Raw genomic sequence first — 16997 nt, forward strand, 5'->3', positions numbered from 1 at the left:
CAGGCCTATTTGGCCATTGTCAAACTTGGACAGATACTGAGTGCCAAAATCTACTTAATTCTTACTTATCTTGACCCTTTCCCATGGAAGCTGTGATGCTTTTGCTTAAATTTCTGACCTCCCATGCAAATCTGTCCCCCACTCTTTTTTAATCCCGTTTGCTTTCTGCTATTTTTCTGTCTAAAAATGCAATGATGCTGGGTATATTTAAACAACTTTAATGAAACACATTATCAATAAAATCAATTTAATGTAACAAAGTATTTATTTTTATATTCTCTTTTGCTTTTCATTAACTTAGGATTCCACTGCCCCTCCCTCCATGAGACTTTGAGTCACAAAACAGATTTTCTCATTATGGCTCTGCATCCTGGCAGACAATTTTAAAATCTTGTTCCTCGACTCATAACAACATATAGTTGAAGTGAACAGCAAACAGAGATAAGGAGACATATTCAGAATAAGGTTGGAGAGTATTGCTTTAATCAGACGGTACTGAAAATATTAAAGTTGAGGATTCAAAATTAACTGTATTAGAACAGTTTTAACCTAAGGTTTTAGATCATTTTGAATACTCTTACCAATGCATTTTTACAATGGTAAATTGCAATTTTGTAATTTATTTTAAATGTCAATTGTTATCCCATAGAATTCCAAGGTTGGGGCCATGGATCTGGAGGCAACTTCCATACATTTGTTTTTCCATAACAGAAGTATTGCTTAACACTTACGCTACGTTACACACATAAAATATTTCCAGAAACTTCTGAAATGCTTGCCCACAAACCCAAGAATCATAAGAAATAATACGTTGTATAAAACATCCACACTTGCATATTAAAAGCTAACATAGCATTATCTCTGGAGTTTTAGCTAACTGGGAGGGATGCCCTTGTCAAGAGCTGTATCATCTTCCTTTTCTATTCTAATCGATCTGGAATCATATGCCCAAACGGTGTCAATGCCTTCACCAAAGCTATGATTTGGTCTCCAATGGGGAAAAGGAAAGCGACAAGCAATGACTCTGGCATCCTGCAGGAGTTCATCTCCAAGCTTCTTCTCCAGCTGCGGCATCTGTGAGGAAAGATCGGAAATGTTCAAATAATGTGGAAGAAACGCTTGATACAGTCTGAAAAATATGCGTATCAGGGAGTATTCAGGGATATACATTCAAGTGGGGACTTGTATAAATGTAAAATGGTTGGCTATGAAGAGAGTATAGTAAAGGGGTGCAAGAATTAAAAATAATTGGTCTCCTGAATGTGAAAGATAGATGCTGGCTATACAGGACAGGAAAGCAAAATGCTGATTACACCAAATTAGCAGAAAAAATTACGTGCTGCTTGCGATAAATTGTTCGGAATACAAAATGCAGAATGAAGCAGATACATTATTCCTTTTCAAGGTTCCTCATATCCATAATGAGAAGCTCAAGCTGCTTTCATTAAGACTGCAGTCAATTATCTCAAACACTATATAAAAAATTTCAAAGGTAACTTCCTAGATCTGAATGTGAATCTGGACACAGGAAGTCCATTATAGGGTCTGATTCCATTCTCTAACTTTGTGAGAAGGAACAAAGAAAAAATGAAAAGAAATCAAGTTCCAAGACACTATTTAAAGGGATTAAAGATCAAGATTGTTAAAAGGAAGGAATATAAAGCTGGTTTATTTAATCAGGGTTAAAATAGGTATGTTATCATCTCTGATAATCTCTAATGGAGTTTTGCTGTCATCACCCTGAAATGTGATTTTATGGATTTGTTTAATAGATATCAGATAAGAGATCATTTGTTGTTTAAGAGGTGATAAATTACTAAAATTATTTATACGAGGTGGTGAAAGGGAAAGTTGTTCTTTCTATATTTCTTTTTTCTTCTTCTTTACTATATTCTTACTTTTTTCTTTTCTATTTCTTTTTTGGCACTTTCTATTTTTTACGTCCTCTCGTTTTATTAGTTTTTACTGTTGTAAATTGTAATTTTTAATAAAATTACTACATATAAAAAAGAAAGATTCCACTGTTCAGTATTTATAAAGATGAACAAAGTTTTATATCAAATGCATTAATAAAAACCTCAAATATTCTACAATCTCACAATTAGATCTTCTATTGGAATATTCTAATGGAAACTTACCATCTGAGGAACTCCAAAAATGACAATGTTTGTATACTGTGAAAAACTGATCTGTTTTGAAATAAAATGTCAGATTTAAGAATTAACTCTATATAAATGCACTTTTCATTCATGAACATGCATGTGCAGGGAAGCCAATCAGATTAAAACAGCTGGTGGTTAGCTCAAGTGGGTTCAAATCTTTTCCTGCAAGCTTTCAGGAACAACCCCTTGGTACTTGTATCAGGACAAAATCCTTTATTCGTACCAAACAAATCTAATCTTACTTCCATATACTGATGACAGGTACAAAGTCCTCTAGTAAGGGATACAGAGGCTCTTGTGTGAGGAGAGCAATGATAAAGGAATAAATCCTTCTACCTTATTTATTAATGGAGCAAATAACTGTAACCAATTACATAAATAGTACATCTAAGCAGGTGACCTTAAGATAGAATCAAAAGCATGGGGAAAGGGAAGTGGGATTGCCACTTTATTGCTGGTTTGTATAGCAGCTGTTTAAAAATATAGCCCAATAATTCCACTGAGTTACTCCGCAGAAATACTAATGGGCATAAGAAGCATTTTAAACCTGTTAAGAGCCACAATAAATAAGATATTTGCTTTCTCTAGACAACTGATGATTTGCATTTTGGGTTTTTGTTACATTTGCATACCTTCCATAAGTCTGAAATGTAAAAATTGACATCTTGATGAACTCCCTCTCTCCAGGCACGGTACCTTGAATACCATACTAACCAAGGATTTAATTCATAACCCACAGCTTTAAATCCAACTTTTGCAGCTGCTATTACCTGAGTAAAGATAAATAAGTATTTAATTTAAAAAACTGTTTTCTTATTATAAAATTTTTATTTGTGTGTGTGTGTTTATGTATGTATATATGACAGCCAAATAGGTGTAGCAATTTGCCTAAAATACTTTGCCAGATTCTTCATCATACATGTATGAGATTTATTGCACTTTGTAGTCTTACTGCAATATTGTTAATAAATCTGTATAAATTATTAGTCTACAAAAATTATTAGTCTGCTGAGAAGCTAATACTCTTGACTTTTTTTACTGACTGTAATGGTTGGGGAAAAACATAGAAATCAAGATTTACAAGCTTCTGGTTAAATTTTAAAAAACCTTGCAATTCCTCTGCCAACCAGCCTACTGAATTTCCACTGTACTGTAGTCATGAAGGAAGAGATTTGCCTTATGGCTTACAAAGAAAATTGAGTAGGCTTGTGGAAAATGATTTAAGTAACTCATTCCCTCTCTGCCATTCTACCCACTTGTCTGCACGAAGCTCCTCTTTGTATCATGTATGAAATATTTCTGCATTAAACAAAACAAAAAGTTGAACCCACATGGCTAAGAGGATTGCCAGGTCATAACCCAGAGCAGCTGTTTAGGCCTGTAATAGCACAAGACGACTGGAAAAGTAACAGCTCCGATAAGCTTCTTCTTTGGATCCCCTCTATTCCTTTTTAAGGCCAAATCCAGAGATGAGGTAGCTCTCCTGTCTTGCTCCCATTTTTCCCTTTCCTTATTTTGTTGTAAGATTATAATGCGCATGGAATCCCAGGTAACTACAAGTACATGACAGACTAGAAAACAGGTGGAAGGAAAGGGAAGCCAAAAGTATGTATCCCAGAAGGACAAAGTCACAACCACTAGACTTTATACTGTAATCCAGGAGTTCTATTGATCTATTTTATAAATGAGAGATATAGTACTTTTCTTTCATACCTAAAGAGCTCCAGAACAACTGTTAACATTACCAGCTAAAAGCTTTTAAAAAGCTACCCTAAGAAAGACTTTCTGAATAATACTAAGCTGGATGTTTGTATCACTAGTAGGTTGCTTCATTATGTGTTGTGTGTGTAATTTTAAATTCCATCCTTGTCCTGAGAAAGATATAAGAATATATTTAAGACAGGGCTGTGTGTCAACATGCACTTCACTGAAGTTTAATTTCATTAAACAGGATTTGATTTAAACTTACAATACGTCCGTCACCACTTCCTATATCAACTAGCATTCCTTTTCTGCCTTTTAACATGATTAGGACATTTTCAATCTGCTTTGAAGTTGCAGGAACAAATGGCAGGCAATGTTTTCTCAGTGCTGGAGCAATAAATGGAATGGTCACAGAGTATAAGGCTACTAATGTCCCACCAATTATACCAGGGAGCAAAACACCCCAATTCCTTTTGGTAGAGTCTTCATCAGCAATGGTCAAAAGTGTAACTTCTTGAGTTGCACTGCCTTCAGCAAGTATTTTTGACATAACAAACAAAAAACCTAGAAAAAGAAAATTAGTATGTTTAGCCTGACAAGATATAGAGATATATAGTTTATGTCCCTGATTTAAAAAAGAAAACCTTTACTTGGGTTTTCATTACTTGATTTCTAACAGCATTCAGGCACATATTTTTGTCATAAAGCAACATATCTCACCGTTTTGTCCCTTAGCTAATGATATAGAGAGGTGAATGAACAAGAATTCATTTACTGTAGCTATTAGGGCCAATGGAAAAATCCACAATTGAATATAATCTCTCTGTAAAGCCATAGATAATTTACACATATCTAACATTCCTTTCTCCTTCTATTTTCCCCACAACAACCCTGTGAGGTAAGTTGGGCTGAGAGAGAGTGACCAGCAGTTCCCCAGCTAGTTTTCATGCCTAATGCAGAACTTGAGCTCACAATCTCCTGCTTCTAGCCAGGTGCCTCAACCACCAAATAAATAAATAAAAAGTTTTAGTTTGGTTGAATAATAGACATATTGTTGTGGTTTTTGACAACATAATGGAAGGGTTTAGCTATTACCTTCTTCGAAAACATTTCAAGATGTCAGTTGTATGTAGTATGTATGCATTTTTTTGTTTATTTAACGTATGTGCCACCCATCTCTTGACCCTGGGCAGCTTACAAACATTAAACTAATACACATTAAAATAATAAAAATAATAGTTTTTAGAGCAAAGTTGGTTAAAGAAAGACAAAAGCTAAAGCAAGTTATCTTATTTTAACAGCTTCCTCTGGATTAGAAGCAGCAAAGAGAGATCGGAACATGTTTTTTAAAAAATCTCTTATAAATGATTTGAGGTTTCAATTAAATGGTGCAATATTTAATATTTTATATAGACTCAATTGTAGTGGTGATGGGGCGCCTTTGGAAAAGCTGAGGGATCAGTTTAGGGACAGATCATCATGAAAAAAAGAATGTATGTCAGTGATCGCTAGGAATCGACTTCGACTTGATCTTGATGGCACATAATCAATTCCATCAGAATAAGCAAAAAAATGCCCAAGGTACAGTACTGGTGACAAAAAAAACATAAAGTTCTCATTGGCTTACGGAATGTATATCATAGTATCCTTATGGGGGGGAATACAGTAGTGCGGCAAAAAATGGGTAAACCTTAAATTTTTAATCCGCAATTCTACCTATTTGGACAGAGAAGGAAGCAAGCAAGAACCATGAAATTTCTCCCTACCTGGAGAATTCCCTTTCGCTCTTGGCCACACCCCTTCGGAACAAAGTGACGTAGCGAGACCTGCCCCCTCTGAAAGCCTGCGCCTACATATCGGAAACCGCGGGAAACCGTTCTTCCTGCTCAAGTGGATCGTACCATTATTTTCATTAGGGGGACTCGTGTTTTTCGAAAGAATAGCCGCATTTCTGATCCGCATTGAAAATATAGGGCACCGAAGATCGTTAAAGTTTTCTCTGATCTCATCATCATCACATGGGGAAAAAGCTAACAAAATAATTATGTTATCCTTAGTACATGCTATTGTATAAAATGGGTAAAATCCGAATTGCTAGCACGTGCAGAGAAAAGTGGATGTATTGTGAAGCTGTGGTTCAGCCATGCTATATAAATGTATGATTTGCTTGTTTGAGATTGAGTGCATTATATAAACCCAGGTAATACAGACGCAAAAAAACAATTTTGTAGTAAGCCCAACTGTCAGTGTAAATATACGAAGGCAGAAAATACATTTCATGAAGTTGGAGCCTAATTATTTTAGCGTCTTGCCTGATGTCCTTTTCCCAGGGTAAAAATGAAACGTTGGTAAACTAATAAGAAATTATGTTTTTATATGTGCTTGGCAACAGCATACTTTTTCCTTTTCCCTGAAAAAAATGTAACCAAAAGGGACTGTTTTAATAAGGCACGTTTTCAATTAAAAATACTATTTAATTTCTCAACCTCAAAATGTTAGTGCAGTTCTTAAAATGTTTTTCTGATAGCAGAAAACGATGTGACTGGAAACCTTGTATTTTGCTCAATTTTATGTTATAATCCTTTATAATCCTTTATCTGTGAAGTCTCCTGAATTGCTGACTATCTCTACATTGCAAAAAAAACATTAATTTTACCCAAACTGCAGAAAATAAATGCCTGAGCGTCTTTGATTTCTATGCAAGTTGTACTGTTCAAAACTCAGCTAATTATAGTTGTGAAAAAGTTGGTTAGCTAAAAATGTACTGCAGTCTTGTTATAGTAAATCATAAAAATCTGAACGTGTTTTTCCTGTGATCAGTTTAGTTCCATCTTTGATAGAATGTGAACAGTATTTTCAAATTTATAATTTTGTTTTAGTTTCTGAATTTTAACATCACTGTATGATTTAGATGTGCAAAACTCCTTGAGGCAGGCAAACTACGGTAGTAGATAGAAAGATCATAGAGTAATTATATAAAGACGAACAGTCCTTGATGAAATTATCCAGATTCCGCACTAGTATATTTCTCAATTAGGCTTGGAGAGCTGTCTGAATCCACGCGGCCCACATTCGTGCATATCCATACAATACTTGGCATGCATAACGTTTTGCTGAAAGATTTCCCGCAGGCTTGAACTGTAAAGGCAAGTGTCTCGGAATAGTCCACTTTAGCATCTGTAGATATACGACCGATGTCTTAATGCAGCGTCTCTCCACTTTTAGATATATGGACTTCAGAAGCTGTGAAATTCATTGAAGTCCGCTCATCTAAAAGTTGCTGAGGTTGAGAAACCCTGTCTTAGTGGGAGATGTAAACGAAGCCACTATAGTAAGTTAAAGTGATCTTTGCTTCATGCAATGAATGCACGAGGCGTGTGTGTGTGTTTCCTAGCTCTATGGTCCGAAGGGAAGTCGATATCATTTTAATGCGCTTGCGCACTCGCATATGCCCCGCCCCACCCAGAGGCTTCTAGAATGTAGTGGGCTCCACATTCTAGAAGGAAAGTGCGCATGCGTTTCTTTTGTCCGCGAGTGGATCCCGCGAGAAGGGAAGAGCTTGCGTCAGGCGTGGTTCTCTTTCTTTCTGTGCGGTTAATTGTGGCCTCGTGCGCCTTCCTTCGGGAGGATCGACCGCCGTCATGTCGGCCATGGGGACTTTAGCTTTTGACGAATACGGGCGGCCGTTCCTCATCCTCAAGGACCAGGACCGGAAGACCCGCTCTACGGGCTTGGAGGCCCTCAAGGTAAAAATCGCGGCGGGAAACGGATCGGGCAACGGGCCCCCTGCCTTCTACGGGCCCCTCCTGAAACGGCATTCAAGTTCAGAGATGTGGAATTGGGTCCCCCGCTCTCGGCTTGTTTGCCTCAGAAGGTCGCCTTGTAGGTACAGCAAATCCCCCTCCCGTACACGCTATTTGAGGCCTGGGGAGAGGGAGGGGACGGGGGAATTTCGGTTGGAACAAGGGAAAAGGAGCAGTAAGTGCATTCGACCACGTGCAGCGGAATTTATTATTAGCAGGGTTGTGTTTAAATTCGTACCGATCGGTTTCCTTAAAACGGCAGGTAACTGGTTGCTTATGGCAACCTGGCCGCCTAGAAGTCAGATGCCGGAGCAGAGGCGGGTGGTAGAAAAGAGCAGTCAACGCCTTTGCAGGGTAACCTCCCCTGCCTTGTGGATCAGGTGCAAGCTCAGCAGCTGATCGGCTCCTGTTTGCTTAAACAGCCCGTCCCCGCCCCCCAAATCAGCAGCCCAACTGTCTTGATGCCAAATTTTGACGACCCCGTGTGTCAAAACCTACATCCTTCTCAGCACCGTGCACATTGAGGAAAACGATTGGCGTGGCCTTTTCTGTTGCCTCCTGACATTTGGGGGAGGGAAAAAAAGATGGGGGGGACCCAATTCCTTTCCTGAAGTTGCTCTCACACAATTAAAAGCTCATCATTGGCACTATCAGTGTAGCAGGATAGGGATTAGCAGTGAGAGAAATAATATGTTATAATTTGTAAGTTTAAGGATGAGTGCCTGACAGTGATAAGACACTTGAAAAAGGATTGTCGTGCATTATCTTAAGTACCTTTAAAACATCTTTAAATCCATATTTTTTTAATAGTCTGCATAGCAGGAATGGCTTGTGGAATTTTGATAAGTTGCTGGGAGAGTAATTTCTGTATTGTGACTTTTAATGTTTCTGGCAGCATAAAATTCTGTTTTGTTCCCAATAACATCTATATGATAACATATAGAAGATATGAACTAGGCAAACAGTATTGTTGTGATGATCATTCAGATGAGGTTAACGGCGTGCAAGAAGAAAGCACTTATAAAAACTTTTAAATAGGCACCATTTTTGCAAGTCTGTTGCAAAAGCAGTTGCCTTCAAAATGTCTGGCTTTGTATGCGTGCATGTGCAAAATATGTAGTATTTTTAGCATTTGAAACTGCTGAATCTATATTTGTTTTTTTTTTAAATAGTCTCATATAATGGCAGCCAAGGCAGTAGCCAATACACTTAGAACATCACTCGGCCCCAATGGTAAGCAAAATGATTTATTGCTGTACATTTTAAAGCTTTTTACATTGTAATGCTTTTAATCTATATTGTTCTTTAAATGCTTATTATAGGACTTGATAAGATGATGGTTGACAAAGATGGTGATGTAACAGTAACAAATGATGGAGCTACTATTTTGAATATGATGGATGTTGATCATCAGATTGCTAAACTTATGGTTGAATTGGCAAAATCACAAGATGATGAGATTGGGGATGGAACCACAGGTGTCGTTGGTAAGATTTGTTTGTGTTGTTTTCTTATCAGAGTTTTACTTAATTGAATAGCATTACTTTCTGCAATATCTAGCAAATTGGACTTTCATTTTCATAACATTCCTTAACATAGAGATACTTTTATTTTTCAACCTATTCCTACTGCATGTTGGGTAACGCAGTTCATTTAGCTTTTGTTTACTGACAAAAGAATTCTAGATATTTATCAGAAACTGTCAGGAAATATATGATAAACTCCCCTTAAGTACCGTGTTTCCCCGAAAATAAGACCCTGTCTTATTTTTATTTATTTATTTATTTATTTTTTTGAACCAGGAAATGAGCACTTGACCTTATTGCCATGCGCTCAAAAGTTTGATTGGGCTTATTATCAGGGGATGTCTTATTTTGGGGAAAACGGTAATTGTTTCATATTTTCTTATAGCAAAAAGTACATCATTTTAATATATAATGTTCTGTAGTTCTGGCAGGTGCACTATTGGAACAGGCAGAGCACTTGCTAGATCGTGGTATTCATCCAATCCGAATTGCAGATGGTTATGAACAAGCTGCTCATATTGCTATTGAAAATTTAGATAAGATTAGCGACAGTTTTCCTGTTGATCCTGAGAACACCGAGCCTCTTATTCAGACAGCAAAGACAACTCTAGGCTCAAAAATGTAAGTATTTTTCAAAGAACTAAGTTGGTGTATGAGAGAATTCATATTACTCATTGTTCTGAAGTATATGTTCAGTCATGTATGATTCTAGGAAGTGATGTTCATCTCTGTTTTTTGGCTGAGGGAGCCAGTGTTGTCTGAAGACATTTCCTTGGTAATGTGGCCAACATGACTATACACCGAGGTGCACAAAATGCTGTTACCTTCCCACCAAAGAGAGACCTATTAATTTACTTGCATTTGCATGCTTTCAAACTGGGCAAGATGTGGGGCAGAAGTGAGTCCTCACCCGGTTTCCCGGCACTTGGGTCTCAAACCCAGGCTGTCAGCTTTGTAGCTGACAACCTCAATTTCTTTAACGTCTGAGCCATCATCACCCCCTCCCCCTGAAGTATGTAAAGATGATAATATAAACACTATATATTCAAAATGTAGGGCATTACATCTAAAATAATATCAGCATAATTAAATATAAAAGCAATTAGTCAATGCAAATATTATCCTACCAGTAAAATCCAGTAATAAAATTGTAAAATGAAAAGAAATACTAGGAAAAAAGCTATAAGAAAGGATTTTAAAGGGGCATAACTACTGAAAAGTTCTACTTTGTGGAAGCCTCCATGCCAACTGTCAAGTGAGTGGTTTTTTGATTAAGAACTTTTAACACAGAGAAGATGTGTTGTATATTAGTGGTGTGGGTCAGGGGTGAAATGCTACCAGTTCGGACCGGTTCTCCCGAACTGGTAGTAAAAAATGCTATGTATTTGCAATGATCAGCTGTGATGCACTATTTATATTAGCTATAATCGTCGGATTTCCTGCTTTCTAGCAACCGTATTTTTCGGAGTATAAGATGCACCGGAGTATAAGACGCACCTACCCTTTTTGGTTGTTTTTTTTTTTTAAAAGATTTTTTTTATTTTTTAGACAAGCACACATACAAACATACAATGTATTTTCTTTGAACAGAGTATTTGGGTTCTTTCCATTAATATTCTGAATGCCTTCTATAAAGTTTTTCATGCTATAGGGCCCAGATATCTGAGAGACTGTTTATCTCCTGTAGTTTCTGCTGTCCTGTTCGTAGGTCTTAGTCCAACTAATTAAATTATGTCACCTAATGGAACTCCAGAAAATTTCTGTCAAAGATCCTCTGGAAAAGCATGCCCTCAAATATTTGCAGGGTGGATTTGATTTAAATCGCAACTGTCATCTCTGTCCCGCAGCAGCTCTTCCTCTGACCTGCTGTTGACTCACCGATAATCCCAATATTGCAGAATATACAGCCTCATGCTATATAACTAAGCTCCATTTCATGCTGAATAAATTAAATTATTAATGTATCTTAAATAGAAAACTATCTTTAGATAGATTTTTACTCCAAAAGCATTTTATTAAAATAAATTTGATAAACATCAAAAAAATCCAATTTAAATTTTAAAAATCTGATTTTTTTTTAAATTGATTTTTACCCATCCTGAATATTTGTATTTCCCTTTCTTGTTTAAACAAGCCCTCAAATCTGATTTTTTTTTCCTCAAGCCGCAAAAGTGGTAGGCCCCCTTGAGAGAATGGTATTATATCAGAGAAGATGTTTGCTTTATTCTTTTTGGAATGTTCATAATTTTTTCTTGGTTGCATGTTTGTTTCAGTCTGTTTTTAATATGAACACCACTCACAGCTGACATGGAGTTAGATGGCCTTATAAATTTGATAAATGTATTAATGCATGCATATTACTGTGTCACCTGAAGAATTAATGGTAGTGAACAAGTGAGAGAATCAGGTGATTATCCTTTCCATGTATAATGTGTCTTAAGTGCTGAATGGTTTGGTTTTTTCCAAAAGTGGCAAAGTTAAGCGCATTTTAAAAGAAGATATAAAATAACATAATCTTATGTCAACTACATAATGTAGTTTGTATACTATATATTCTTTGACATCTTGCTAAGTCATTTTGTTCTATAACATTTTGTTTGCTTTTGTTTTAGTATCTGAAAAAGCTGAATCAATGCTTTCTTTTGTATTTAGAATTAATCGTTGCCATAGACAAATGGCAGAAATAGCTGTTAATGCAGTATTAACAGTGGCAGATATGGAACGCAGAGATGTGGATTTTGAGCTGATAAAGGTCCAAGGCAAAGTTGGTGGAAGATTGGAGGACACTCAGCTCATTAAGGGTGTTATTGTGGATAAAGACTTCAGCCACCCACAAATGCCTAAAGTAAGCAATTTTGTTGGTGATAAACTGTTATTTTTTACATAAAGTAATTAAACTTTAAATTTTCCCATTGCTATTTTATTATGTTAGCTCCTTTATAATCATACATTATTAGAGAATAATTAATTTTATTAGATAAACTCAGTTAATTGCCTCTTAAAACGCTACCATTCTTTTTTCAGGAAGTTAAAGATGCTAAAATTGCAATACTGACCTGTCCATTTGAACCTCCTAAACCAAAAACTAAGCATAAGCTCGATGTTACATGTGTGGAAGACTTCAAGGCATTGCAGCAGTATGAAAAAGAAAAATTTGATGAGATGGTGAAACAGGTTAGAAAATGCACTTGATAATAACAATAACAAATGTTTTATAAAATTTTTGTTTTAAATATCTACATTATGTTACTCCTGTGTTAATGATAATTGAGTAGTAATACAATTGTGATTACTTACTAAATGTAAAATTATTTCCATTCTTAATATTTATATCTAATATTTTTATATTAAGATATAGCTTAATGTCTCATTTTATATAAATATGTATTTGTATATATGTGTGTGTTTGTATGAATGAAAGCAAGGCACTGTGATCCACATAAAATACGAAATTTGACATTTGCTTCTGAAGTTACTGGTGGGGGAAAAGCTTCTGTATGTTATTTTGCTTATATGAAGCTAACTCCTTGTCTTATTTCTTGGGTCATATTCCTTTTGTACTTTTGTCCGTATTTTTGTTGAAACATTCTTATTTTAAACCTTTAATTTTAGTATTAGCCAATTAAGGATCATCAACCTTTTCAAAAAATGTGGCTATTCTGGCAAAATGGTTGAGGAGCAAGGAAGGGGATTTCAATTTCCAAAATGGCTGCTATGGAAGACATTACTAGTTAGAAAGCACAAACATGGTAGAATATTTCTTACCATGCCTGTTCAATTTAATCTTTATGATGAAATATGGTGGCTTTGTGGGAATTCATGATGTGAGGGGGAAAAACTCAGATGGAAGAGTCAGCATTGGCCATCCCAGATGCCATTTTCGGGGGAAATAGCCAAGGTTTCCCTATTACTATATAATAATCATATGATATACAATAACCACTGTAATTATTTTGATCTGAGAGTAGCTTTGTTAATTTTAAATTAAAGCTATTGTTTATCATATGTGCACTGCTAATATTGTTCAAAAAGGAATAAATTACAATAGAAGTAAAATGAATGCTTGTATTTTTAGATCAAAGATACTGGTGCAAACTTAGCTATCTGCCAGTGGGGATTTGATGATGAGGCCAATCATTTATTACTCCAGAATGAATTGCCTGCTGTTCGTTGGGTTGGTGGCCCAGAAATAGAAGTAAGTATTAAGTGTTTATTATTTGTGTTTTTTATATTTAAGATGTTCTTCTTACTGGTCTGTCTTTTTTCTATTTTCAGTTGATTGCCATTGCAACTGGAGGGCGCATTGTTCCTCGCTTCTGTGAGCTTACGCCTGAAAAATTAGGATTTGCTGGCATCGTCAGAGAAATCTCATTTGGAACAACAAAAGACAAAATGCTTGTGATTGAACAATGCCAGAATTCCAGAGCAGTGACTATCTTTATTAGAGGTGGAAATAAAATGGTGAGCAAGTTCAAGTAAAGTTCATAGAGGGACACTATTTCAGGGCTGGATTATACTGATTATACAGGCTGTCTTTCAGGTGGCTAATTATTAATGAATGCAAAATTCATCAGGGATCGCATTGGATATTTTATTTGCTTTACACTTTTTGCTACTCTTTTTAAATGGATATGCTTTATACATAACCTAGAAAAATAAGACCAATTTGCTATTAAGCAAATAGATGGCTTAAACTCCACAGGATTGGATGGACGAATTTTGTTCCTCTACAAAGTTCAATGGAGGAAATCGGAAAACTTACTCCTGTGTCCTTTTGCGCAAGGCAAATAAAAAAAGAACAGATATTGGCCAGAAAAGGTTTTTCAGCTCTGCATTAGCAGAAGGATCTAAGCTGTATAGCAGTATTCCCAAACTCTTACAGCTACAGGGATTGTGGTCTAGACACAATTGCTTGAGAGCAGGGAAGAGGATCTCTTTTGGTAAATTGAATGCAATTTTTGTGTGTTCTGCTTTTGATCCAAACAAAAATAATTTGAAAAAATGTTTCTGTGAATTACTGAAATATAGGTAATCCTCAATTTAAACAACCACAATTGGGACTGCGACTATGGTCACTAAGCAATACAGTCATTGAGTGATGCCTGATTTTATGACTTTTTTGCCATGGACATTAAATTAATCACACAATGATCATGGCACTGCAGGGGTGCTATGATGAACATAAGTGCAAGGACCAGCCATAAGTCACTTTTTTCAGCGCTGTCTTAACTTCAAACTTCATTTAACTTCATTAAATGAATGATTGTAAATTGAGGACTATATTTCTCTATGAATGTACAAGTTCCACAGAGTTCAGTTTGGATTTTTGGATTACAGTGCTCAGGTAAATTGTTGGCTTAAAATACATTTATTAGGATATATGCAGCTAGATGAGAATAAAGAACTAGGTATAGAACTTCATCATCTTATATGTCTGTGTTTGTTTCCTATAATCAAAGATAATTGAAGAAGCCAAACGGTCTCTTCATGATGCATTGTGTGTAATCAGGAATCTTGTTCGAGATAACCGCATTGTTTATGGTGGAGGTGCTTCTGAGATCTCTTGTGCACTGGCTGTTAGTGAAGCTGCAGATAAGGTAAAACATTTTGTACATTAAATATTTTTTATTTGCAGTTTTAGAACTATAGAGGCTGAAATACTATGCTGCAAAGTTGATTTTACTTATACCTAATGTTTTTGAGGGAGCACCTATAAACATTTTTTTATCAGCATGCGTGTAATTGGAATAGTTTTGTGGCCACAGGTTGATGGAATGGATTGTTTTCTGGGCTGATAAAACAAAAGTATTCAGATGATTTAAAAATTTCTTTCTGATTAAAGCATTTATTAGTAACAGTTTTCAAAAAAAATTCTTAACTGCAATTTAATCTCTGGATGTCCACGACTTTAGACCTGTTGATAAAAATAATCCCTGCATTGCCCCCCAAAAAAGTTAGAGTACTTTGATTTGAAGTATTAATAATCCCTGGATATAATTTATTAAGAGCAATATAGTTTGCTGTTGATCATCAGAATGAAGTTTACCTCTTTAGTAGTTTAATCAAAATAAATCTCTTGGATTATAATAGTGTTTTTAAAACTGAAGAGAATAATACTAGCATAGAACTGGTAGATCTCTGCCTTTTCAGACAATAATGCATCAAGATGTTTCAACTGATTGTTTATGATTTAATTGCCTATTTGAAATCTGCTACCTTGATTTTAGTGCCCATCACTGGAGCAGTATGCCATGAGAGCTTTTGCTGATGCCTTAGAAGTCATTCCATTTGCACTTTCTGAGAATAGTGGTATGAATCCCATTCAAACAATGACTGCAGTACGAGCTCGACAAGTGAAAGAAAACAATCCTGCTCTGGGTATTGATTGCTTACGTAAAGGAACAAATGGTAAGAACCCACTTTTCTAGATATGTTGCCTTTGTTTTCATTTAAGCATCAATCAACATAATAGCTTTAATATGAATTTATATACAGGTAGGCCCCGATTTACGATTACAATTGAGCCCAATATTGCTGCTGCTAAGCAAGGCAGTTGTTAAGTGAGTGCAACTGTCAGGACATGGCAACTGGCATGTATTTATGAGTTTTGGTCATGTGACCATGGGGCTGCTCCAATGGTCATAAGTGTGGAAAAACGGTTACAAGTCATTTTTTTCAGTGCTGATGTAACGTCAGTCAGTCACTAAATGAATGATTGTAAATCAAGGACTACCTGTATGTCTTTATGTTGTTTTAAATGCATTATATAGTCTTTTTGTTCCCTCTAGACATAAAAGCCTTTTGCCTAGATCCTTTTAGGACTAATAATAAGCAGGGAAAATACTCTGTCATATAGATTTGCCTTTGGATAAATTCAGACTGATAACTAATAGCCACTGGTTTAATAAATGCTTTAGGAGTCTGCAAATGGAGTCAGTACTGCATTTGGCAAATATGGCTGGTAATTATTTTACAGAAATGGTGGTTATCAACTATGATTTCCTTAATCTCTGCTTGAATATAATGGCAAAAATGTAATATAAGAACCGCAAATAAATGGGTTGTGGATGGGATTTGACTGTTACTTTTTGTTTTGTTTTGCATTATTTTAGAATAAAGTAATTGCAATTTTTTTAATGAACTCAATGCATTTAAATTTCCTCTTTTCTACAGATATGAAGGAACAAAATGTTATAGAAACTTTACTTGGCAAAAAGCAGCAGATATCTCTTGCCACTCAGATGGTTAGAATGATTCTGAAGATAGATGATATTCGTAAGCCTGGTGAAACTGAAGAATGAACATGTAAAAGCTGAAATGTTATAAATTTAGTAGTCATGTCAACAGTTTTTTTCCCCATAGGCTGACTTTTTTTGATGTTACTAGATCAATAAATTACTAATAAGACTTCAACACTTCAGAAGTATCATTGAGCATTTTTTAAGTTATGCTGTATTTAACCTTTCATTATATGGAGTTTCTGTGGAAAAGAATAAACCACACTTGTTCATTATTTGCAGCTCTAATTCCTTTTGTTATGTACTGAAGTTAATGTGACATATAAACCATTTTTATGAAGTTTGGGATTTAGCAAGGAATGTACTAAACAGTCCTAGCATTGTTGTAATGCTGCAGTAATCAGAACAGTTAAGTAGATTCAGAAAAGCAGAGCACTGGCAAGTGCTGCTTTGGAGTACAGTAGCCCATTCTTCAGTCCATTTAATTTTGTTGTCAGATTCACAACTTCATTGCTACCTGACAGAATGATAAGTTTGAATCTAAATTAATAGCGGTAGCTTGGA

At 35.7% G+C, this 16997-nt stretch overlaps 2 protein-coding genes across 2 annotated transcripts; one reads left to right on the top strand and one right to left on the bottom strand.

The window, feature by feature from the left end:
- Positions 1-260: 260 nt before the first annotated feature.
- ATPSCKMT (ATP synthase c subunit lysine N-methyltransferase) lies at positions 261-5828 on the bottom strand. Its single transcript, XM_070939129.1, has 5 exons — positions 5633-5828; positions 4132-4430; positions 2795-2932; positions 2139-2189; positions 261-1074 (listed from the first exon to the last, which is right to left on the bottom strand). Exons 1-5 carry the CDS (start codon positions 5826-5828, stop codon positions 874-876), a joined length of 885 nt encoding a protein of 294 aa, XP_070795230.1. The 3' UTR covers positions 261-873.
- Positions 5829-7370: 1542 nt separating this feature from the next.
- CCT5 (chaperonin containing TCP1 subunit 5) lies at positions 7371-16708 on the top strand. Its single transcript, XM_070940792.1, has 11 exons — positions 7371-7612; positions 8842-8902; positions 8992-9156; positions 9618-9816; positions 11848-12040; positions 12220-12369; positions 13271-13390; positions 13471-13656; positions 14655-14792; positions 15423-15603; positions 16369-16708. The coding sequence occupies exons 1-11, from the start codon at positions 7508-7510 to the stop codon at positions 16494-16496; spliced, it is 1626 nt and encodes a 541-aa protein (XP_070796893.1). The 5' UTR covers positions 7371-7507; the 3' UTR covers positions 16497-16708.
- The last annotated feature ends 289 nt before the right edge of the window (positions 16709-16997 follow it).

This window comes from Pituophis catenifer, unplaced genomic scaffold (assembly GCF_029215685.1).
Source record: "Pituophis catenifer annectens isolate HBS135680 unplaced genomic scaffold, rPitCat1.0.hap2 SCAF_3, whole genome shotgun sequence".
NCBI classification, from domain to species: domain Eukaryota; kingdom Metazoa; phylum Chordata; class Lepidosauria; order Squamata; family Colubridae; genus Pituophis; species Pituophis catenifer.